Source organism: Anolis sagrei, chromosome 12, assembly GCF_037176765.1.
Source record: "Anolis sagrei isolate rAnoSag1 chromosome 12, rAnoSag1.mat, whole genome shotgun sequence".
Lineage (NCBI taxonomy): Eukaryota > Metazoa > Chordata > Lepidosauria > Squamata > Dactyloidae > Anolis > Anolis sagrei.
The window spans coordinates 12893405-12918358 of record NC_090032.1 but is presented as its reverse complement, the minus strand read 5'-3'; the positions used below and the strand labels follow the sequence as shown (position 1 = coordinate 12918358).

General features: G+C 44.4%; 2 protein-coding genes across 5 annotated transcripts; one reads left to right on the top strand and one right to left on the bottom strand.

The window, feature by feature from the left end:
* Positions 1-581: 581 nt before the first annotated feature.
* ZBTB3 (zinc finger and BTB domain containing 3) lies at positions 582-6374 on the bottom strand. Of its 4 annotated transcripts, XM_060758264.2 has the most exons (3): positions 6292-6374; positions 3247-4684; positions 582-962 (listed from the first exon to the last, which is right to left on the bottom strand). In XM_060758264.2, the coding sequence occupies exon 2, from the start codon at positions 4631-4633 to the stop codon at positions 3272-3274; it is 1362 nt and encodes a 453-aa protein (XP_060614247.2). In that variant the 5' UTR covers positions 4634-4684; positions 6292-6374; the 3' UTR covers positions 582-962; positions 3247-3271. The 4 variants fall into 4 exon arrangements, with proteins under 4 accessions (XP_060614247.2, XP_067328543.1, XP_060614246.2 ...); XM_067472442.1 differs by having other exon boundaries at positions 582-4684; XM_060758263.2 differs by having other exon boundaries at positions 582-4684; positions 6296-6358.
* Positions 6375-6564: 190 nt separating this feature from the next.
* Positions 6565-21740, top strand: POLR2G (RNA polymerase II subunit G). The gene is made up of 8 exons (XM_060758266.2): positions 6565-6695; positions 8799-8908; positions 14338-14497; positions 14975-15025; positions 18965-19030; positions 19364-19435; positions 20831-20864; positions 21565-21740. Exons 1-8 carry the CDS (start codon positions 6684-6686, stop codon positions 21576-21578), a joined length of 519 nt encoding a protein of 172 aa, XP_060614249.1. The 5' UTR covers positions 6565-6683; the 3' UTR covers positions 21579-21740.
* Positions 21741-24954: the final 3214 nt, after the last annotated feature.

The following is a 24954-nucleotide window of genomic DNA, read 5'->3' as shown; positions in this document are numbered from 1 at the left end:
AAATTCTAGGGGGCCCGGGATTTAAGTGCAATGCTATGGCAGGCAACAATAATATTAGGTACGGGTCTGTGGCTGTTCATTCTGGGGCTGATTAGAGGAAAGAATCTGGGTAACTAGTAGGAAGAATAAGGCCGTATTAGACAATGTGTGGGGCTGAGTTAGAACTGGTCATTTTCAAAGGCTTGGTGAAACCACCAGGTCTTCAAGCTCTTACGAATGGAGTGGAGGGATGGGGCCTGTCTTATTTCCCTTGGAAGGACGTTCCAGAGGCGGGGGGCCACCAATGAGAAGGCCCTCTCTCTTGTCCCTACCAACCGTGCTTGAGACGGTAGTTGGACCGAGAGGCCTCCCCGGAAGATCTTAGAGCTCGTGCTGGTTCATAGAAGGAGATGCGATCGCGGAGAAGTGTCTGGCGTGTGATCCAATACAACAGGCAGCAGAGTTATCTTGTTTGCTGTGGACTCATCTTGCTGTGTTTCCAATAATAATAATAATAATAATAATAATAATAAGGCTTTAATAATAATTTCAAAGGGGAATGGAAAGAACACATCCACCACAAGAAAAGCAGACCACACAGAAACATTTAGGGCACCACTTTTAATTTCAAACATGTTTCCTTGGCAGTGAAGCCCCTTTACAGAACGAAAACATTTGGAAACACACATTTCACTACAAGAGTCCCATGAATGAGAGAGAGGCAGCTGGCAGTTTTTGCTGGATCGGCTCAAGAAAGGAATAAGATGTGGAAAAGGGATCAAATCCCAGGTGCATAAAACGGAAGGAGGCGGCAGTGCAACTTTGGTAAGGCACAAGTTCCTTTATTTACGTGAAATAAATGTATTTGGAAACACTAAGTTGGTCTATTTGCAGACCATGCACATCAAGAGATAAAGAGCACAATGTTTTCAGACCTTTTCCTGGTCCAGAATATATTCTGTCAGCTCAACAGCACTGACCTCCTGTGGGAGCAAAAATAACCTGTCACAACATCATATTATTTGTGCCCAAGTGAGCTTGAACATAAAAAATACAGGGGAAGAAAACAATTTTAAAATCTTGCCTTGGTTACTTTTATGTGTCTCCTTCTAAGCTTTGTACAAGGAATGGCTTCGGATGTGAAGCCGCATTGAAAAACCTTTGAAAAATCAGACTCAAATCCAAATCTATTTCAGAGCTTTCAAACTGAGTGTTGCAACACATTTGTGTGTGTCAGTGGCAGTGTTTAGGCATGCTGCACTCACGTCATGAGTCTTTATGCGTTAGGCAACGAATCATATACTTTAAAAACATATAAACAAAAGGTTTTCATGAGATAGGTTGTTTCTGCATACATAGAATCATATAATCAAAGAGTTGGAAGAGACCTCATGGGCCATCCAGTCCACCCGCTGCCAAGAAGCAGGAATATTGCATTCAAAGCACCCCTGACAGATGGCCATTATTGCCGTTTAGTCTGTCTCCATATCATTTCTCAGGGGTTGGTTTGCTAGTTTAAACTTCTGGTTTGCTTGTAAAACTAAATGACTCTGTTGCAAAATGGTCCATGAACAAAAACAATTGTGAAACTGGATTTCTGCGAGTTTTCCGGGCTGTATGGCCATGTTCCAGAAGCATTATTTCCTGACATTTTGCCTGTACCTACGGCAGCTGTCCTCAGAGATTGTGAGGTCTGTTGGAAACTGGGTAACTGAGGCCTACATATCTGTGGAATGTCCAGGGTGAAAGAAAGAACTCTTGCCTGTTGGAGGCAAGTGTGTATGTTGCAATTGGCCACCATGATTAGCATTGAATGGCATTGCAGCTTCAAAACCTGGGTGCTTTCTGTCTGGGGGAATCCTTAGCATTGAATGGCCTTGCAACCTCCAAGCATATCTGCTTCCTGCCTGGGGAATCCTTAGCATTGAATGGCCTTGCAGCTTCAAAGCCTGGCTGCTTCCTGCCTGGGGGATGGATCCTTTGTTGAGAGGTGTCAACCATAGCAGAGCACCTGATGAACCAACCTGGACACAACATATTATTTGAGAACACAGAAATGCTGGACCACTCTCACAACCATCATGTCAGATTATACAGCCATTGAAATTCACAAGCATGTGGAAAATTTCAACAAAAAGGAGGAAACCATGAAAATGAACAAAAACTGGCTACTAGTATTAAAAAAAACTCTAAAATCAGGACAGTAAATAAAGAACAACACTCAGAAAACAGAGGAATTCCAGACATGAATCAATCAGGGCCAGCTAACATCTTCCAACAAAGGATTCCCCCAGGCAGGAAGCAGCCAGACCTTGAAGCCGAAAGGCTTTTCAATGCTAAACAGGGTGGCTAATGGCAACATTCACACCTGCCTCCAACAGACAAGAGTTCTTTCTCCCACCCTGAGCATTCCACAGATATACAGGGTGCGGCAGCATAACTTCCTTTTTTAAAATGCGTGCCATTCAGTCGGTTGAAGACGTAGTGGAGCGCTAGTGGTCTCGTTCGAGAGGCGGGAGTATAAAGTTTTGTCCTGACACAGTTCAGTTGCTATCATGCATTGGAACAGTGAGGAGCGTGCTTTTGTCGTTGAGGCCTACTTTTCGAGCGGATTTGGAGTGGCCGGCCCGCTCTCCAGATTTGGCCCATTGTGATTTTTTTCTGTGGGGTTTTTTGAAATCCCGTGTTTATGTGAACCGTCCAAGGACCCTCCAAGATTTGAAGACCAACATCCAGGAAGAAACTGCCAACAGAACGCCTGCTATGGTGGCAAGAGTCAGCAACACTAGAAATCGGTTTACTCAGTGTTTGGAGAATGGGGGATGTCACCTACCTAATTTGATCTTCAAAACTACGTAAAACAACACTTTAGGTATGTGCCTACACTATAAAAAAAATAAAAAAAATCTGATTCATACAATGGGTTTTATTAAGTTTTGAAAAAAGGAAGTTATGCTGCCTCACCCTGTATAAACTCCAATTACCTAGTTTCCAACAGACCTCACAACCTCTGAAAATGCCTGCTGTAGATGTAGGTGAAATGTCAGGAAAGAATGCTTCTGCAACATTACCCTACAGCTCAGAAAACTCACCACAACCCAGAGATTCTGGCCATGAAAGCCTCCAGCAACACAATGATGAATCATTTGGAAAGCTCTGGTTGTGAGAGTGACTGGAGGAGAGGAGAAAAAGTTGGATGCAGACCAATCACCACCTTCAAAGAAGTCCTAAATCGCATGGTATCTACAGGAAATAATCAGAAATAACCTTGTTCTCTGCTGGGACCTGAGACCTATGAAGGGTTCTCCATGTCCTGTTTGCAACGCTTGGCTGCCAGGTCCTCATTGTGGGCTTTGCGAATGTGCCGGTAAAGGTCGCCGGACTGCGTGTAGCTCCGCATGCAGTAGCGGCATTCGTAGGGCCGTTCCCGTGTGTGGACGGTGGCGTGGCGCCGGAGTGTGTAGGAGCACGAGAAGGTCTTCCCGCACGTCTTGCAGGTGGGCACATCGTCGGTAAAGATGCCGAAGCTGGAGTGGGACTCGAAATCCGGCAGGTACATCTGTTCATGGAGGGGCGGCGTCACCATGTTCGAGAAGCTCTGCCCGCCAGGCATGGGGATCATGTGATACGGGAGGTGCTCTTGGGACAGGAAGCCGCTTTCCGACGTCACTTCGTCTATCCCAGCAGGGTCTTCAAACGTGTCCAAATGGCGCCCACATCTTCCAGGGAGCGCTGTCTCTGAGGCAGACCTTTGGAAGATGCTTTCCAATCTGAACTCTGCGCCCTGTCCCTCCAGTTGCTCTGTCGCATCAGACTCCTCGTCGGAAATCACAATGGCTTCCACTTTGACCTTGACAGACGGCCGGTTTGTTTCCTTCTGACAAAATGTGTCTGTCCTTTGCTCCAAATACCCCTCTGGAGCGTGGTCTGTGTTAGAAGAACCTTCATTTGCTAGAGAAAAGCTATTGTGTGGGATTGTTTCAGTGGAACTGCTGGGACTAGAGAAAGAAATGTCAATCACGGGTGCTTGTGGTGGCTTTGTTGGCAGCGTGATTTCCATGCCTGGCTGCGTTGTATCTGCCACATCCAAAGTAGAGGCCGCAGTTTCCTCCAAAGCAACCTTCTCTCCTCCTTTCCACTCCTCTTTTTTGTCACTGTCTTTCTGACACAGGGATGGCAATGGGAAGGGCTGAGGCTCAGGCATCGGAGGCTGAAACTTGGAGGTACTGGGCAGAAGTTCTGAATTGCCCGGGGCCTCCTCTTCCCGCTTGGTGCTGTCCGCTTCAGTCAACGCTCGGGCCTGAAGCTTCTTTTTGCACACCTTAACAATGTCATTCATGTGCAGGTAGCTGGCCGCTGCCAAGACATCCTCGACTGGCATGTCGTTGAAAGACAGGCTGCCTTTGTACATGAATTCCAGCAAGAGTTCGAATGCCGGGGCAGTGACGATCTCGTTGTTGATGGACACCACGTCCCGCTTGTCCAGGCGCTCCTTGTAGAACATGTGGAAGAAAGTGCTGCAGGAGGCCAACACAGCTCGGTGGGCCAGGAACTGGGTACTGCCCACCAGGACGGTGCAGTCGCACAGGAAGCCATCATGCTGCTGCTCCCACAAGCTCCGCAGCACGTTCTGGCTGTGGTTGGGGAACTCCATGCCGAGGCCTCTCTCACGGTCGTTGGGCGTTCAGTGGCATAGCTCAGCCTCCTTTGGGACAGCAAGAGAAGACACTTGGTAACTTTAAATAATAATAATAATAATAATAATAATAATAAATAATAAACTTTATTTGTACCCCGCTACCATCTCCCCAAGGTGCGGCTTACATGAGGCCAAGCCCGAAGTACATCAAACAAACATCAATAGCACAACATTAATCAACAATCAATAAAATACAAATCATATAAATCACATAACAAAAACAACAATCAATAATGACATATTAAAAATGGTCGGGCCAAATGTAATAGATTAAAATTGAGAATATGCTGATGTGAACAGGTAAAATGTAACTGGGGTCGGATTTTTCAGAGAGAAACGAGGGAACGCAATCCATCCTAAGTCAGTATTTAAGAAATTACACTGCTTAGCCGGTATTGCACCACCTGACATCCGCCGGGAAGTAGCAGCCAATAGTGAAAGGACCAAGGCAGAGACATCTCCAGCTCATCCCCTGTTTGGATATCAGCCAGCACGTCAACGACTCAAATCAAGACATAGTTTTCTTAGATCTACAGAGACACTCGCTGGAACACCCCAGCAAGCGAGAGTCCAAAAGTGGCAGGCCCAAACCCAGCACCTCAATTCATGGCTGATACCAGATGAGAGACTCCCTTCTGGGCACACAGAGGACTGGGCGACTTGGAAGGCACTGAACAGACTGCGCACTGGCACCAAGAGATGCAGAGCCAACCTTCAGAAATGGGGCTACAGGGTGGAATCCTTGGCATGCGAGTGCGGAGAAGAGCAAACCACTGACCACCTGCTGCAATGCAACCTGAGCCCTGCCACATGCACAATGGAGGACCTTCTTGCAGCAACACCAGAGGCACTCCAAATGGCCAGATACTGGTCAAAGGACATTTAGCCAAATACCAAATTTGCAAAATCTGTGTGTTTTTTTCCCTTTTCCCTTTTTAATCTCTGTGTTTGTTTTGCTCTGTTAGAATTGTAATACAATGGTTGCTGATGACACGATAAATAAATAAATTAAAGTGCATTGTGAGGACATATTGCTGAGAGTTCTCCTTATTCTGGGAAGGCACGCCGGAACAACCACGTTTTCAGGCTCCTCCTAAAGACTGCCAGGGTTGGGGCATGCCTAATGTCCCTGGGGAGTGAGTGCCAGAGTGGAGGGGCCACCACCGGGAAGGCCCTCTCCCTCGTCCCCCCCCAAGGGCGCCTGCGAGGGCGGTGGGAGCGCGAGTAGGGCCTCTCCAGGGGAGCGAAGAGATCCTGTGGGTTCGGACACAGAAACAGGCCGTTTGAAGGGCCTGACCCAGGCATGGGCACACTTTGGCCCTCCAGGGGTCTCGGCCTCCAACTCCCACAATTTCTCTCAGCAGCGGCCTGTGGTTCGTCCGTCCAGTCACTTCCGATGCTTTTGTGGCGTCGTGGGCCCCCATTTCCCCCCATCTCTCAGCCCCCACGAGCACCCCCAGCCGGCTCCCCCCGCCCCCGCCCTGCCCGAGACCTCCCTCGCCCCAGAAGGAAGAGGCCCCCTTCCCAGCCCCGACACGGTGCCAGCAGCGCTTCCCTCTCTTCCGACGGGGCGCGCCGGGCGGAGAGGGAGCCCCTCGATTCCCCCCACTTACCCACCACAAAGCAGAGGCCCCGAGGGACACGCCCCTTTCGCCTGATTGGCTGGCACTCTCTGTCACTCTCCGCGACAGCCTCTCTTCCTCCCCCCCGCCCCCTTCGCGGGAATGTTTTCTCCTCCATCTGTCGCTCTTGAAGGGGAAGGAACTTGCTGCGTTCTGTCTCGCCATTGGTCAAGAAATATCACCATCTGTGTCCTACATTCCGATTGGAGAAGCCTCCTAGCGAGGTGAAACGTCACTCACTGTGAGTTTGCAACGGTTCAAATACGAAGGGATCACGGGAGAAGGTGCTGTTCCTTTAAGGAGGAGGGCGCTCCGACCGGCGCAGCCAATCAGGAGGAAGCTGGTTTACAGGAAGGGAAAAGGTGGCTGTTGGAGCTGGGAGCATGTTTTATCATGTAAGTTAATGGCCGGAGCTGTATTTAAAGCATCTAAACGACTAATGTATTGTCGAAGGCTTTCATGGCTGGAATCACTAGGTTCTTGTAGGTTTTTTCGGGCTATAGGGCCATGTTCTAGAGGCATTCTCTCCTGACGTTTCGCCTGCATGTATGGCAAGCATCCTCAGAGGTAGTGAGGTCTCTTAGAATTAGGACAATGCGTTTATATATCTGTGGAATGGCTGGGGCAAAGAGCTCTTCTCTGCTGAAGCTAGGTGTGAATGTTTCAGCTGACCACCTTTATTAGCATTTGACGGCCTGGCTGAGCCTGGGAAAATGTTCTGTTGAGAGGTGTTAAGATGTGCCTGGTTGTTTCCTCTCTGCTGTTTTGAATTCGACAAGAATATGGCAAGCTGGCTGCATGCTTATTAGGAGTGAAATTGGGTGCATCTACATTGCAGAATTAACCCAGTTTGACCCCACTTTTGCTGCAATGGCTCAATGATATGGAATCCTGGAAGTTGTAGTTTCCCAAGGCCTTTACTTTTCCCTGCATTGAGCGCAGGCAGATAAAGTAGGGTCAAGCTGCATGATCAGCATGACCCTACTTGACCCAGGAAGTCATGCTCCCCATGCTCTATTCTGCTTTGGTTAGACCACACCTGGAATATTGTGTCCAATTCTGGGCACCACAATTCAAGAGAGATATTGACAAGCTGGAATGTGTCCAGAGGAGAGTGACTAAAATGATAAAAGGTCTGGCGAACAAGCCCTATGAGGAGCGGCTAAAGGAGCTGGGCATGTTTAGCCTGAAGAAGAGAAGGCTGAGAGGAGATATGAAAGCTATGTATACATACATGAGAAGAAGCCACAGGGAGGAGGGAGAAAGCTTGTTTTCTGCTTCCTTGGAGACTAGGACGCGGAACAATGGCTTCAAACTACAAGAGAGGAAATTCCATCTGAACATGAGGAAGAACTTCCTGACTGCGAGAGCTGTTCAGCAGTGGAACTCTCTGCCCCGGAGTGTGGTGGAGGCTCCTTCTTTGGAAGCTTTTAAGCAGAGGCTGGATGGCCATTTGTCAGGGGTGATTTGAATGCAATATTCCTGCTTCTTGGCAGAGGGTTGGACTGGATGGCCCAAGAGGTCTCTTCCAACTCTTTGATTCTATGATTCTATGATTATCTTGATACGACTATTATAATGTAATAAATTGTATGCTCATATAATATTGATTGTAATATTGTAATACAATATAATAATATAATAATAATGTATTATATATTACATTTAATATTACTAACAATATTACAGTATAGTCATACAGTACAAAATAGTAATATATAATACTAATATTGTGCTATGCTAATAATATAATATATTGTATGTACATATACTTTGTAAGTCGCTCTTAATCCCTTTTGCAGTGAGAAGGGTGGGATATAAATGTCATAAATAAATAATAATTTTTGGTGGGCATTTTAAAAAAATAATTATTGTATAATACATAGAAACGTGCCATCTTTGAAATTAACATTCAAAATACCAGTATTTTCCCCAATCCCACCACCACTACAACCCCATCATAAATAAATAATAAATAAATATTGGGTTGTTGCATGTTTTCCGGGGTATATGGCCATGTTCCAGAAGCATTCTCTCCTGACATTTCACCTGCATCTGTGGCAGACATCCAGAGGAGCTCACAACCTCTGAGGATGCCTGCTATAGATCCAGGCAAAACATCAGAAGAGAATGCTTCTGGAACATGGCCATACAGCCCGAAAAACACACATCAAGCTAGGATTCCGGCCATGAAAGCCTTCTATAACAAATAAATATTATTATATTTATCATTAAAGAAAAGAAAGGTTTTCACCTGGTTTCATGGAGTCAAAAGGAAGACTGCCCATTAAATATGCTGCCTACATATTCACAGGTATTGTGTAAGCATCTGAATGCCAATTGCTATAGGGAAACATCAGGGGATGATGTTTGTGAGTCTCCAGGAGAATGTGACTGGCTCTTCCTTATGCCCTGAAGTAGTTGGAGTTTTCTCTGAACTGTTTAAAGTTCTTGTTATTTATTTAGTGGGCGCTAACCCCTGTATTCTCTTCCTCCAGATATCTTTGGAGCATGAAATTTTGCTGCATCCACGTTACTTTGGGCCTAACCTCCTCAACACTGTGAAGCAAAAGCTGTTCACCGAAGTGGAGGGGACCTGCACTGGAAAGTAAGTAAAAGTGGCTAGAGATTATCTTTTCCCATTGAACTTGCTTGTATTATTATTATTATTATTATTGACAGCTCTGCCCAGATAATTGAACAGTTTTGTGTGTGGGTTATCTCCAAGGCCACTACTTGGGTTTTCAAGTAGAACGGCATTAAATCATTATGCCCTCTCCTATAATTATTATTAGTATTATTTGATACACAACAAGATCTGTACACAACATACAAAATCACTATGCTGGCTTTTGTATTCAATCACATGTTGTACACTTCCCAAGTGTCTACGACTGTGTGATGTATCAGTGAATTATGTGTGCAGATCCTAGTTGGGTGGCCTTTTGCAGCTGACAGATGGCAATTTTGTCAGCTCCCGATTGTTTTTAAGTGCAGGTCAAGGTCTTTAGGCACTGCACTCAATGTGCTGATCAACACTGGGACCACCTTGACTGATTTGTGCCAGAGTCTTTGCAGTTTGATCTTTAAATCCTTGTTCTGTGTAAACTTTTCCAGTTGTTTCTCATGAATTCTATTATTATTATTTGTTACCTGTAATTAAAGCACACAGGTAAAACACAACAGCATTTAAATACATACATTAAAATACATAGGACGAAAATTAAAACACAAATACCAACACAGATAGTTCCCAAGTTACAAAGAAAATTCTGTAGGTTTGTTCTTAAGTTGAATTTCTATGTAAGTTAAAGTGTAACTCCAGCCATATATATATGTGTGTGTGTGTGTGTGTGTGTGTGTGGAGCCACCAGTGGCACAGTGGGTTAAAGTGCTGAGCTTGTTGACCGAAAGGCCACAGGTTCGAATCCGGGGAGCAGCGTGAGCTTTTGCTGTCAGCCCCAGCTTCTGCCAACCTAGCAGTTCGAAAACATGCAAATGTGAGTGGGAAGGTAACGGCGCTCCATGCAGTCATGCTGGCCACATGATCTTGGAGGTGTCTACGGACAACCAGCTCTTCAGCTTAGAAATGGAGATGAGCACCACACCCCTGGATTTCATGTTAGAGGAAAACCTTTACTTATATATATATATATATACTTATATATATGGTAAAGGTTTCCCTTTGACATTAAGTCTAGTCATATCCAACTCTGGGGGGTAGTGCACATCTCAATTTCTAAGCCAAAGAGCAGTACCTATTGATCTACCCACATCTGCATGTTTTAAAACTGCTAGGTTGGCAGAAGCCAGAGCTAACAGCAGGAATGCACTATGTTCCCTGGGTTTAAACTGCTGACCTTTCGGTCAGCAAGTTCAGCAGCTCAGTGGTTTAACCCACTGCATCACCAGGGGCTCCTCCCCCCATATGCCTGCATATGCCATCAGTTGGAGACCCCTCCCCCCAGCACCAACCGCCGCTCTGAGCCAGAGTGAAGACACGGGAGGCCAGGGGGCTGTTCCACCTTGTCTACTGTGCTTTGCTAATTTATAATATAATCTATATATATAAGAACCTTAAGGGCGTAATTAGGCGGTCAAAAACGGAGAAACCACCGGACGAAATCTCACCAAATTTGGCCTGCTAATACCTCTTCCCCCAAGGAATGACCAACAACTCTCAAAACACGAATACGCAACAACACAAATGCACAGTACCCTAAAAACATGAAGCATGCGCAGAGGCCTTGGGAGGAATATGCTGAGGAGGAAGGACTCCATTTCCCAGCTTCCCCCGCGCCCAAGTCACCCTCCGCATGCGCACTGCCGCCTGCCTGCCTCCCTCTATCCCATCGCTCCCGTGCTCTGGCAGATTTCGACTCCTACGACGACCGGGCCTACAGCAGCTTCGGAGGTGGGCGCGGGTGAGCCTTGACGTGAGGAGCAGGGATTGTGATGCTGGAGGCTTCGAGGCCTGCCCCTCGCTCTCTCCCCCCCCCCCCCCCCCACAAGGCCTTTGGGTCTGCTCGCCTCAAGGCCAACCTTTGGCATGGCAATGGATGCCTTTGGGCACGCCTTCCCATTATTGGGGTGGCTTACTGGGCCCTCCCACACAGCCAGAGCACAATCTAGAGAAACACAAATGTCACCTTCGTTTGTGGGATGAACACAACTCAAAAACCACTGGGGGAATTGACACCAAATTTGGACACAAGACACCTAACAACTCAATGTATGTCCTCCACTCAAAAAGACACAGAAAAACATAGCAGAAGGGACTTAAAAAGCCAAAACAAAACACCCAAAATTACAACGCATGTGCAAAACCACATATAGAGACACAAACACACATATATGCATATACACACACAAAACACATACACAGAAAGGGGGAAGGAAGGAGGGAAAGAAAGAAAGGTAGAGGAAGAAGGAAGGAGAGAAATAGTGAAATAAAGAGGGAAAGAAGGAGGGAAGGAGAGAAAGAAGGAAAGAAAGGAAGATAGAGAAGGAAGGGGAGAGAAAGAGGGAAAGAAGGAGGGAAGGAAAGAAAGAAAGCAGGGTAGAGAAGGAAGGAAGGAGAGAGGAGGGAAAGAAGGAGAGAAGGAAAGAAAGGAAGATAGAGAAGGAAGAAAAGAGAGGAGGAGGGAAAAAAGAAGAGAAGGAAAGAAAGAAAGGTAGAGAAGGAAGGAAAGAGAGAAGGAAATTAAAAAGTGAAAGAAGGAAGGAAGGAGAGAAGTAAGGAAAGAGGGAAGGAAGGAAGGAAGGAAGGAGACAAGGAAGGATGAAACCAAACAGCAAAGGAAGCGAGAAAAGAAACAGGTAGCGAAGGAAGAAAGAAGAAGAGAAAGAAAAAGAGGGAAAGAAGGAAAGAGGGAGGGAAGGAAGGAGAGAGAAAAAGAAGGAGGAGAAAAAGGGAGGGAAGGTTTGCCACAGCAACGCGTGGCGGGTACAGCTAATATAATATAATATAATATAATATATTGTATATACATAGAATATTTATAATATTATAATGTAATACAGTATAATATTAATAATAATATGACATTATAATTATATATTTATATTACATGTAAGATTACTAATAATATTACAATATATTTGTATAGAACAATATAGTAATGTATTGTATGTATGTATGTAAGTGTATGTGTGTGTGTGTGTGTGTGTGTGTGTATATATATATATATATATATATATATCTCAGGCCGCTCTGAGTCCCCTTCAGGGCAGCATATAAATGTCGCAAATACATAAATAAATAATATTTATTTATTTTTTATTTATTTCTGTTGCTTATACCCCGCCCTTCTCACCCCCAAGGGGGGACTCAGGGCGGCTTACAAAAAGAAGGCACAATTCGATGCCTTATCCAAATACATACAATTATAAAAACAATTACAATAGTTAAACAATTAACGAATTAAAAACATCAGTATATAACACAATAACACAACAATAAACAGTCTCATGGTCAGTGTCTCGAGTTCCATAGGTCCAATAGGTTTCGTCATTATTTGCCCATCATTATGGTCTTTCTTTTTAGCTGCCAGAGTTTCCAAAAGCCTGGTCCCACATCCAAGTTTTCAGCTTTTTCCTAAATGAGAGAAGGGAAGTTGCTGATCTAATCTCCCCGGGGAGTGAGTTCCACAGGTGGGGGGCCACCACTGAGAAGGCCCTGCTCCTCGTCCCCGCCAGTCTCACTTGTGATAAAGGCGGGGTCGAGAGCAGGGCCTCCCCAGAAGATCTTAAACTCCGAGGTGGGATGTGGAGGGAGATCCGTTCGGACAGATACACTGGGCCGGAACCGTATAGGGTTTTATAGGTCAAAACCAGCACCTTGAATTGTGCTCGGAATTGGATCGGCAGCCAGTGGAGCTGGCATAACAGGGGGGTGGTATGCTCCCTGTATGCCGCTCCGGTGAGCAATCTGGCTGCCTCCCGCTGGACTAGTTGGAGTTTCCGAGCAGTCTTCAAAGGCAACCCCACGTAGAGTGCGTTGCAGTAATCCAACCGGGATGTGACAAGAGCATGGACCACCGTGGCCAGATCCGACTTCCCAAGGTACGGTCGCAGCTGGCGCACAAGTTTTAATTGTGCAAAAGCTTTCCCGGCCACCGCTGAGACCTGGGGTTCCAGGCTCAGCGATGAGTCCAGGATCACTCCCAAGCTGCGAACCTGCGTCTTCAGGGGGAGTGTAACCCTGTCTAACACAGGCTGTAACCCTATACCCTGTTCGGCCTTACGATTGACCAGTAGGACCTCTGTCTTGTCTGGATTCAGTTTCAATTTGTTAGCTCTCATCCAGTCCGACACAGCAGCCAAGCACTGATTCAAGGTCTGGACAGCCTCCTTGGTGACAGGTGGGACGTCATCTGCATAGAGATAGCATCTTAGTCCGAAACTCCGAATGATCTCTCCCAGCGGCTTCATGTAGATGTTAAATAACATGGAAATAATATGGAAACTTTCATTTGGGTGGTGGGCAGTATGGTGTTTTGGAGTGTTGCTCTTTCTTTACTGTCCTGATTTTAGAGTTTTTAAAATACTGGTAGCTAGATTTTCTTCATTTTCATGGTTTTCTCCTTTCTGTTGAAATTGGCCACATGCATGTGGATTTCAATGGCTTCTCTGGACAATTTCAACAAAAAGGAAAAAACCATGAAAATGAACAAAATCTGGTTACTAGTTTTAAAAACAGGACAGTAAATAAAGAGCAACACTAAAAAAAAAACAGGAGAATTCCAGACATAAAACAATTGGGGCCTGCTAACATATTGCAACAAAGGATTTCCCCAGATAGCAACCAGCCAGGCTTTGAAGCTGCAATGCTGATCAAGCTGACCAATTGAAACACTCACACTTGCCTCAAGCAGACAAGAGTTCTTTCTCCCACCCTGGACATTATTCCACAGATATATAAATCTCAGCTGCATAGTTTCCAACAGACCTCACAATCTCTGAGGATGACTGCCATAGACGTGGGTGAAACATCAGACGAGAATGCTTCGGGAACATGGCCAGACAGACCGGAAAACTCACAGCAACCCAGTGATTCGACAACACAAATAAAACCATTCTGGTCATTTTAAAAGCAGGGCTGACAAAAGTATGGAACTTTAACTGTTTTTGGACTGCCACTTCTGTAATCCCTCAATATTGCTTATTGGGACCAATGTGATTATTTATTTATTTATTTCCTATATTTATACCCCCGAAGGGGGACTCAGGGCAGCCTAACAAAAGCATCATACGATGCTAGTATCATAGAAACAACCACAGTACAATCAAAATATTAAAAATTAAAACAACAATTAAAACAATTAATTAAGACACATCCATTAAAATCGAAATCCAAAAACCAGACCGGGTCAATTCATTGCCATAACTTGTGTGATCTTCTTCCATTTGCTGCTGCAGTATTTGTAGTCCACTACATCTGAATGGCATCATTTTGGGTAGGCATCTCCTCAAATAACCTCAGTTAATGCTTGCCAGTGTATATCTGACTTGTACACTTCACATGCTGTTTTCTAGATATGGCTTTGTCATTGCCGTGACCACGATTGACAACATCGGTGCAGGGGTGATCCAACCCGGCCGGGGTTTCGTCCTTTACCCTGTCAAATACAAGGCCATTGTATTCAGGCCATTCAAGGGAGAGGTGGTTGATGCTGTTGTGACTCAAGTGAACAAGGTAAGGTAGCAACAGAGATTGTGGAGAAGATTCCCAAAGTTGGATCTCATATATTTGGACCCTGCTGTTCCAGTTCCATCTATGCAGTGAGGTTGACGTGGAGGGGCTGTTTGTGGGAGGGCTTATTCTTCATTTGCTACCTTTTTTAGGTACAAGATTTCTTTCTGCAAATAAGGATAACTGAATACAAGCTTTGAAGGGATCTGAATACTACAGCCTCATTTGTTAATAATAATCTTATTGGGTTGCTCTGAGTTTTCCGGGCTATATGGCCATGTTCCAGAAGCATTCTCTTCTGATGTTTCACCCACATCTGTGGCAGGCCTCTGAGGATGCCTGCCATGCATGTGGGGAAAATGTCAGGAGAGAATGCTTCTGGAACATGGCCATTTAGCCCGGAACATCCATAGCAACCTAATGATTCCGGCCATGAAAGCCTTTGACAATCTTCTTATTCTTTCACCCATTTCCGACCAGGTTGGACTCTTCACTGAAATTGGACCCATGTCTTGCTTCATTTCACGACATGTAAGTGCTGGGATAGCAATACGCTTGAAATGCAGCAGCTACTGGTAAAATTAAAATTAAAATTAGATACCAATACAATAACATTAATTGAGGCATCAGTGGGTTAAATGTTTTTGAATATTTACATAAAAACTGTAATTTAAGATAAGACCACCCAGCTCTGATTAAACCATTATTCTAAACTTCTTTAATGTCAATGTGCTTACGTATCCTTCCAATAATAATAGAGTAAAATAATAAATGTAATAACAACAATAATAGAGTAAAATAATGGAAATGTAATAACAGTAATAATCTATATGTATATAATAAAAGTCAAAGTTTGTATGCAAAGGACAAAAGTGTGGCGGTATGTGCCAGCATTCTGATTGGCCAGCCTGAAAGTTCCAAGATTCTGATTGGCTGCTGCTGTGGTGCTATTTGCATATGGTCTCTGATTGGCCAGCTTTACAGGAGCCCCTGGTGGAGAAAAGGGTTCATGACAGAAACGGAGACATGAGAGAAAGATATTTGCATATGGTTTCTGATTGGCCAGCCTCAATTCCAAGATTCCAAGATGACAAAGAGAGGAAAGGAAAAGGCCAGGAGCTGAGTCAGAAAATTACCAATACAGACCAAACTTGGCACACAAAGCCCCCATGGCCCACTCGACATCCTACTGCAGTTTGGAGGAGGATGAACCATGGATGATGGGACTTGCAGTACCATCACTCACATTCTGAGACCGCTGTTAACCTCATCCAATGACTGATCAGGACCAAACTTGGCACATAGACCTCTCATGACCCAGCTTATGTCCTGGTGTGGTTTGGCCGGGGATGGACCATGGATTATGGGACTTGCAGTACCTTTGCTCAATTCCTGAGACCACTGCAACCCTCATCCAATTACCGATAAAGACCAAACTTGGCACATTGAGTCTCCATGATGCACTCTACATCCTGGTGCAGTTTGGAGGAGGATGCACCATGGACGATGGGACTCGCAATACCTGCAGTCCCTTCCTAAGACCATTACAACTGCCAACAATGATGGATCAGGACCACAATTTACACAGAGAGTCCGCATGACCCACTCTACATCCTGGTGCGGTTTGGAAGAATTTGACAATGGATGATGGGACTTGCGGTCACTTCACTCACTTCCTGAGACCACTGAGACCCTCGCCAATGACTGATCAAGACCAAACTTGGCACACAGAGTCCCCATGACCCACTCTACATCCTGGTGCACTTTCGAGGAGGACAGATGATGGATGATGTGACTTCCAGTACCTTCACTCACATTCTGAGGCCTCTGCAAACCTCATGCAATGACTGATCAAGACCAAACTTGGCACATAGACCTCTCATGACCCACTTTACGTCCTGGTGTTGGAAAAAATTGGAGATGGATGATGGGACTTGCAGTAATCTCACTCACTTTCTGAGACCACTGAGACCCTCGCCAATGACTAATCAAGACCAAACTTGGCACACGGAGCCCCAATGAACCACTCTACACCCTGGTGCAGTTTGGAGGACAGACCATGGATGATGGGACTTCAAGTACCTCCACTCTTTTCCCAAGATTGCTGCAACCCTCATCTAATAACCAATCAAGACCAAACTTGGCACACACAGCCCCCATAACCAACCCTCCATCCTGGTGCTGTTTGAAGGATGGACGATGGATGATGGGACTTGCAGTACGTTCACTCACTTCCTGAAACCATAGTGACACTCATTCAAAAACCAATATAGACCAAACTTTGAGCATAGAGCCCCCATGGCCAACTCAACATTCTGGTGAGGTTTGTGGGAGTACAGACTATGGATGATGAGACTTCAAGTACCTCTACTCACTTCCCAAGACCTCTGCAACTCTCATTTAATGACCGATCAAGACCAAACTTGGCACACAAAACCCCCATGACCCACTCTCCATCCTGGAGCAGTTTGGAGGAGGGTGGACCATAATGGAGGAGGGAGGAGATAATGGGACTCACAGTACCTTCACTAACTTCCTGAGACAACTGCGAGTCATATAAATAACTGATAAAGACCAACCTTGATACACAATTCCTTTCTCAAATAACCCGGGCAGCGCCGGATCCCCAAGCTAGTAGAATAATAAATGTAATAATAACAATAATAAATATAACATAATGGGAATGTAATAATAACAGTAATAATTGAATAATAAATGTAATAATACTAATAATAATTGAGTAAAATAATAAATGTAATAATACTAATACTAAGAATAATCGAGTAAAATAATAACAATAATAATAACAGAGTAAAATAATAAATAACCTTAACTCGAATATAAGCCGAGGGGGACTTTTTCAGCCTTAAAAAAGGGCTGAAAAACTAGGCTAATACTTGAGTATATACAGTAATCACCTGCGTCCACGATACTCCAGGGAATTCCACTCCTATCTTACTCGAACCCTGTGTCCACCCTGTACAGTTTTCCAGAATCCCCACATCAGCTTTAATTGTATCCCCTCCTAAACTCTACCCCACCAATGTCAATGTACCCTGAAACCTGCTGTCTCCCAAATGGAAATTCCTTCCTTAGATCCTCAAGTTCCAGACCCTGTTTTCTCCCTGATGATCCCCAGACCTAAGCCCAAGGCAAATATTTATTTATTTATTGTGTCAGGGGCAGACCAAACAAGTGCATTGCATTTTTTAACAAACAAACAAACAGAACACAAAGTTTGCAAGCTTGGTAGTTGATTAAATGTCCTTTGACCAGTCTCTGGCCACTTGGAGTGCCTCTGGTGTTGCCGCAAGAAGGTCCTCCATTTTGCATGTAGCAGGGCTCAGGTTGCATTGCAGCAGGTGGTCAGTGGTTTGCTCTTCTCTACACTCGCATGTCGTGGATTCCACTTTGTAGCCTCATTTCTTAAGGTTGGCTCTGCATCTCATGGTGCAACAGAGTGCAGTCTGTTCAGCGCCTTCCAAGTCGCCCAGTCTTCTGTGTGCCCAGGGGGGAGTCTCTCATTTGGTATCAGCCATTGGTTGAGGTTCTGGGTTTGAGCCTGCCACTTTTGGACTCTCGCTTGCTGAGGTGTTCTAGCGAGTGTCTCTGTAGATCTTAGAAAATTATTTCTTGATTTAAGTCATTGACGTGCTGGCTGATACCCAAACAAGGGATGAGCAGGAGATGTCACTGCCTTGGTCCTTTCACTATTGGTTGCTACTTCCCGGCTGATGTCAGGTGGTGCAATACTGGCTATACAGTGTAATTTCTCCAGTGGTGTAGGGCACAGACACCTCGTGATAATGCAGCATGTTAAGAGCCACATCCACTGTTTAGCGTGGTGAGATGGGTTCCACCCTGGGCATGTGTACTCAGCAGCAGAGTAGCATAGTGCAAGGGCAGATGTCTTCATAGTGTCTGTTTGTGTCTGGTTGTGCCCAAGGCAAATGGGTGTATTATTAAGAAGACCCAAAGGGTCTCTTAGATCAGATTAGCCGTGATGATTGATGTGAGTAACCCCTAGAAGTATTCTCTTCTAAGGGTTATCTCCTGGAACATTGTGGGCTGGGCAAATAAACAGGACAACAACCACTTTAGTAATTATATCTCTACCTTCAATGTGACCCTACTGTAAGAAACATGCCCATGGATAACATTGCTCTAAACGGTTTTGTAACTGATTCCCTGAACACCAGCCAGCTAAGCACAAAAGGCCGTGCTGTTGGGGAGCTTGCTGTTCTCGTGTTGGCCAATGTTAACACTTTGGACAAATGTGAACAACTAGTTTGGGGAATTCAGTTAAGGTTTTATGCCTATTTTATATGCCTTGGTATACAGGACTGACTCCATGTTTGTTACAAGGGACTATTTGGACTATTTCCAACTGGGGTTTGATTTTGGAAGTTTTTGTATGCAAAGTATCTGCTCTTCAATTTCACTCATGATCAGTCCCAATTGTCTTTACAGTCTATTCCTTCTGAAATGGAATTTGACCCCAACTCCAATCCACCGTGCTACAAGACCATTGATGAGGTGAGTATATCCATATGCAAAAGGACGGTGGAAGAAGCAAACTGTTTGAAGAATGAGAGCCCATATAATGACATTGTTTGACTTTCTTGTATGGCAGGGCTGAGCAAAGAGTAAATTTGACTTTTTGTGTTTACATTCCAATCAACATAACAAATGACACATATCTCAGCCATATGTCATGTGTGTTTTAGTATATTTTCTTATTGAGACAGATAAATCTCAAAGATTTGACAATACGAACAATGATTCTCAATCCAGATCTCAGAAATCAAAGGAACAATATTAACTCTCCCACCTAATGCTGCTGTGTGTTTCTGCTTCGACCCCAAACAGGATGTTGTCATCCAGCAAGATGATGAGATCAGACTGAAGATTGTGGGGACCCGCGTAGACAAGAATGATATAGTGAGTTGATGTGTGCAATGGAATAAGGGGAGATGCTGCCAAACCAGTCTGGGGCACAAGGTTTTGCACCTCACAATCCCCCATAGATGGTCAGAGAGGGAGGACCTGTACTCTTCAAATCATATTACCGTATATACTCAAGTATAAGCCAACCCAAATATGAGCCAAATATCTAATTTTACCACAAAAAACCCCAGGAAAACGTATTGACTCGAGTATAAGCCAAGGGTGGGAAATGCAGCAGCTACTGGTAAATTTTAAAATAAAAATAGATACCAATAAAATTACATGAATTGAGGCATCCGTAGGTTAAACATTTTTGAATATTTACTGTACATAAAACTGTAATTTAAGATAAGACTGTCCATCTGTACATTAGGAAGAACTTCCTGACGGTGAGAGCCATTCAGCAGTGGAACTCTCTGCTCCGGAGTGTGGTGGAGGCTCCTTCTTTGGAAGCTTTTAAACAGAGGCTGGATGGCCATCTGTCAGGGGTGCTTTGAATGCAATATTCCTGCTTCTTGGCAGGGGGTTGGACTGGATGGCCCATGAGGTCTCTTCCAACTCTATGATTCTATGAAATCTGATTAAACCATTATTCTAACCTTCTTCAATGTAAATGTGCTCATGTATCCTTCCAATAATAATAGAATAAAATAATAAATGTAATAATAATAATAATAAATAGAATAAAATAAGGGAAATGTCATAAGAACAATAGAGTAAAACAATGTAATAATAAAAATAGAGTAAATAAATGCAATAATAATAATAAAATAATAAATGTAATAATACAGTAAAACAATGTAAATGTAATAATAGTAATAGAGTATAATAATAAACATAATAAAAATAATAACAGAGTAAAATAATAAATAACTTTGACTCAAGTGTAAGCCAAGGAGTGGTTTCAGCCTTTAAAAAGGGCTAAAAAACCCAGCGTATACTCAAGTATATATGGTAATTTTGCTAATGTGAACCGAGAAGATGGATGTTGTAGTCCAGTAACATCTGGAGAGCTGCAGTAGCCCTCCTTTAATTTAAACAGTACTGAGCTTTTTTGACCTATGCTCCAATTCTGTGGAACTCATTGCCTCCATATATTAGAGCAATGTCGGAGTTGCGACCTTTAGTAAAGGCGCTCAAGACTTTGCCGTTTGGTTGTGCATTTAAGTAAAGTGATCAGATCTAATTTGCCAAATAGTCACTGTTGAATGTTTTTATGTTGAATGTTTTTATATTGTGTAAATGCTATTTTAAATTGTAAGTCGCTCAGAGCACCTTGGTGGAGAGCGACTAATTAAGAAATAAAGTGAAGTGAAGTGAATAAGAGTACTCAACATTAAAGTTATAGATATGAATTATATTTTAACTTATTCTTTCCCTGTTTTGCAGTTTGCCATTGGGTCACTCATGGATGACTACTTGGGTATGTTTTTCTTTCTCTTATAATGGCAATCAATGGGAAAATCCATACTTTGTCTCCAGGACCCTATTTTGCTTTGCAAGAATAAAATACATAAAACAGGATTTTTAAAAGGAAGGGGTCGTTTTTATGCCATAAGAACTGTATTGCCTTAAATATATATATATACAGGGATGTGGTCACATTGAGTCTATGTGAAACCTAATCCCAAAGCTGTCTTTTCTTAAGAAAAGCCTATGCTTGGAAATGACCTCTGCCACATTCTTCTGGTGTTAGCCATAGAAAAGACTGTCCAGGTTCAGTTTCCTATGGGGGTAATCCAACAGCGAGCCTGCCCCGCTTGTTTTCTATCTGGCTGTTCTCTGTCTAGAGAATACTAATATAGATAAGCCTGATAATTTCTATGTTAATTCAGCAGTGCAACAATATATTTTAGGGGTCTTTAGAAAATAAATTTGAAATAAAACTGTTACAGTCATAGTGACTTTCTAGAAATGTATGAATATTTTACTCTTGGAATAGTACGCATAGTTCTGTTCATGGGACTTCAGATCCCTCTCAGCAAGAGCAATGGCAGGGAGTGTTGGGAGTTGTAGTCCAAAATAACTGGAGGGGCAACAGTTCAATGGACCTGGTTTGAGCCAGGTTGCTTTCTTGAGTTTTGTCTTCAATGCTTCCCTTTCCTGTCTTGCCTTTCCTCCAGGTCTTGTCAGCTGAAGAACCACTTCTTTGCCACTGTTCCCTTTTCTTCCAAAAACCAGATGTCATCCTTGCGTGGAATCACCACCTATGGCTGTATTTATAGAATGTGTCTTATTTTCCTCATAATTGGCACATGTCGGCTGATTCCTTTTTTCATTAAACTGTTCTTGTTTTGCATTTGATCCGTCTCATTTTTTGTCCCTTGCAGACTACTGCTTAGTTTATATATTGCTAGATTGAGTCCCGGGTGTTGCCCGTGTTATTTGAAAAATTCAAATTTTTCATTGCTCAAAATGCACATCATGCCAGATGAACCCCAAAAAACTCCATCAGTACTTTTGTTAAGTTTGTTACATTGGGCAAGTTTGCTCTAGATGCCTTATCGGTGGGGTAGTGTGCTCTCTGGCTACAGGGTAAACTACAACTCCCACTGTGGTGAGTTAGTCCCCTAAAACCCCTCCAGTAGGTTGAGTTAGTCATGGGGGTTCTGTGTGCCAAGTTTGGTCCCGGTCTATCATAGGTGGAAGTCATCAGTTCCTTTTCTTTCTTTTTTTTGTCGTATCAGAAGTGACTTGAGAAACTGCAAGTTGCCTCTGGTGTGAGAGAATTGGCCATCTGCAAGGATGTTGCCCAGGGGACGCCCGGATGTTTTGATGTTTTTACCATCCTTGTGGGAGGCTTCTCTCATGTCCCCGCATGAGGAGCTGGAGCTGACAGAGGGAGCTCATCCACGCTCTCCCCGGATTCGAACCTGCGACCTGTTGGTCTTCAGTCCACTGCACCACCGGGGGCTCCACCAGTTCCCTGATTGTGGGTGAACTACAACTCCTAGAAAGGAAGGTCAGTTCCCCCTCAAACCCTTTCAGTAATCAAATTTCGGCATATCAGGTATGTGTACCAAGTTTGGTCCACATCCATCCATGTTTGGGTTCACATGCTCTCTGGATGTAGTGAACTATAACTCCCCCAAATCAAGGTGAATTTCCCAAAATCCCCAGTATTGTTTGCTTGTCATGAGGACTCTGTGCCAAGTCTGATTTTCTCCTGACATTAAGTCCAGTCGTGTCCGACTCTGGGGGTTGGTGCTCATCTCCATTTCTAAGCTGAAGAGCTGGGGCTGCCCTTAGACTCCTCCAAGGTCATGTGGCTGGCATGACTGCATGGAACGCCATTACCTTCCCGCCAGATTTATTGATTTACTCACATTTGCATGTTTTTGAACTGCTAGGTTGGCAGAAGTTGGGGCTAACAGTTCACGCCACTCCCTGGATTTGAACCATCAACCTTTCAGTAAGCAAGTTCAGCAGCTCAGCAGTTTAACCCACTGTGCCACGGGGGCCCCTAAGAGATGGTTAGAATAATCTCTTGCCATGGATGTAAGTGTATCACTCACAGAGATGCCAGGCTGATGTACAGATTGCTTAGGTAAAGGTTGTCCCTTGACATTAAGTCCAGTCATGTCTGACTCTGGGGTGTGGTGCTCATCTCCATTTCTAAGCCGGCCACATGATCTCCAAGGTCATGTGGCCGGCATGACTGCATGGAGTGCCGTTACCTTCCCACCGGAGCGGTACCTATTGATCTACTCACATTTGCATGTTTTCGAACTGCTAGGTTGGCAGAAGCTAGAGCTGACAGTGGAATGACCAGGGTGGGGCAAAGGACTCTTGTCTGTTGGAGCTAGGTGTGAATGTTTCAACTGACCACCTTGATTAGCATTTGATTGCCTGGCAGTGCCTGGGGCAATCATTTATTGAGAGGTGATTTGATGTCCCAGATTGTTTTCCCTCTGTTGTTTTGCTAATTTCTACATGGAACACTTTGAAAAACAAGCCCTGGAAACAGCAACAAAAAAGCCCACTATATGGTTCAGATATGTGGATGACACTTTCACCATTTAGAGCCATGGAGAAGAAGAACTTGACAAGTTCCTGGACCATTTTAACAGCATCCACCCAAACATCCAATTCACCATGGAAAAAGAAAATGAAGGAAGAGTGCCTTTTCTAGATGTCCTAGTCATCCGTAAACCAGATCAACAATTGGGTCACACCGTTTACAGAAAACCCACAAACACAGATAGATATCTACATAAAAACTCCAACCATCACCCAAGTCAAAAAAGAAGCACCATTAAAGCCTTGGCAGACTGTGCAAAAAGAATCAGCGAATCCCACCTCCAAGATGAACTGAACCACCTCAACTGGGCTCTGCAGGCTAATGGAGACTCCACCTCAGACATCAGAAGAGCTGCAAGACCAAGAACAAGCCACGAGAGTAAAGATGAAGATCCACCCAGAGGAAAAGTGTTCTTGCCAGACATCAAGGGAACCACCGACCACATAGGGAAGCTGATGGGGAAACACAACATACAAACTATCTACAAACCCACCAAGAAAATCCAACAAATGCTCTGTTCAGCAAAGGACAAGAGGGATCCTCTCACCTCTGCAGGAGTCTACCGTATTCCATGCAGCTGTGGACAAGTCTACAGAGGGACCACCAAACGCAGCATTGCCCAGACACGCATCAAGGAACATGAAAGGCACTGCAGACTACGTCAACCAGAGAAGCCAGCCATAGCAGAGCACCTGATGGACCAGCCTGGACACAACATATTATTTGAGAACACAGAAATGCTGGACCACACCAACAACCACCATGTCAGACTACACAGAGAAGCCACTGAAATCCACAAGCATGTGGACAATTTGAACAGAAAGGAGGAAAACATGAAAATGAACAAAATCTGGTTACCAGTATTCAAGAACTCTAAAATTAGAACAGCACAACAACAGAGATGAAACAAACAAGGACATCTAATCACCTCTCAACAAAAGATTGCCCCAGGCCATCAAATGCTAATCAAGGTGGTCAGTTGAAACATTCACACCTAGCTCCAACAGACAAGAGTCCTTTGTCCCACCCTGGTCATTCCACAGATATATAAACCCTTTTTCCTAGTTCCAACAGAACTCACTACCTCTGAGGATGCTTGCCATAGATGCAGGCGAAACGTCAGGAGAAAATGCCTTTAGAACATGGCCACATAGCCCGAAAAAACCTACAACAACCCAGTGATTCCGGCCATGAAAGCCTTCGACAACACAACAACAACAACAACGTTTGGATGGAATCTCTTTCCTGCCATTTGAATCCATGCCTCCATTCTGCCCTAGTTTCCAGCCTGTTCCATTTACCAGGCCATCCCTTCCTTCCAAACGAGGAGAAACCTCCTACTTTTTCCCATTTGTGCTCTCAGGCGCCACCAAGCGGTTATTTGGGTTGGGGAACGAAAGAGGAGTCAACGTCAGTTCCGGTTCTGCTCAGTCGCGCCCCTATTGGCCAATCAGAGTGCAGCAGTGACGATTTACGCGCGTGCCTTTTCCTG

Coding starts and splice junctions, on each gene's coding strand:
- POLR2G (XM_060758266.2), top strand. Junction 8,909..14,337: donor GAGGGGACCTGCACTGGAAA/GTAAGTAAAAGT, acceptor GCTGTTTTCTAG/ATATGGCTTTGTCATTGCCG. Junction 19,031..19,363: donor GCTACAAGACCATTGATGAG/GTGAGTATATCC, acceptor GACCCCAAACAG/GATGTTGTCATCCAGCAAGA.
- ZBTB3 (XM_067472442.1), bottom strand. CDS start 4,633: ATGGAGTTCCCCAACCACAGCCAGAACGTGCTGCGGAGCTTGTGGGAG.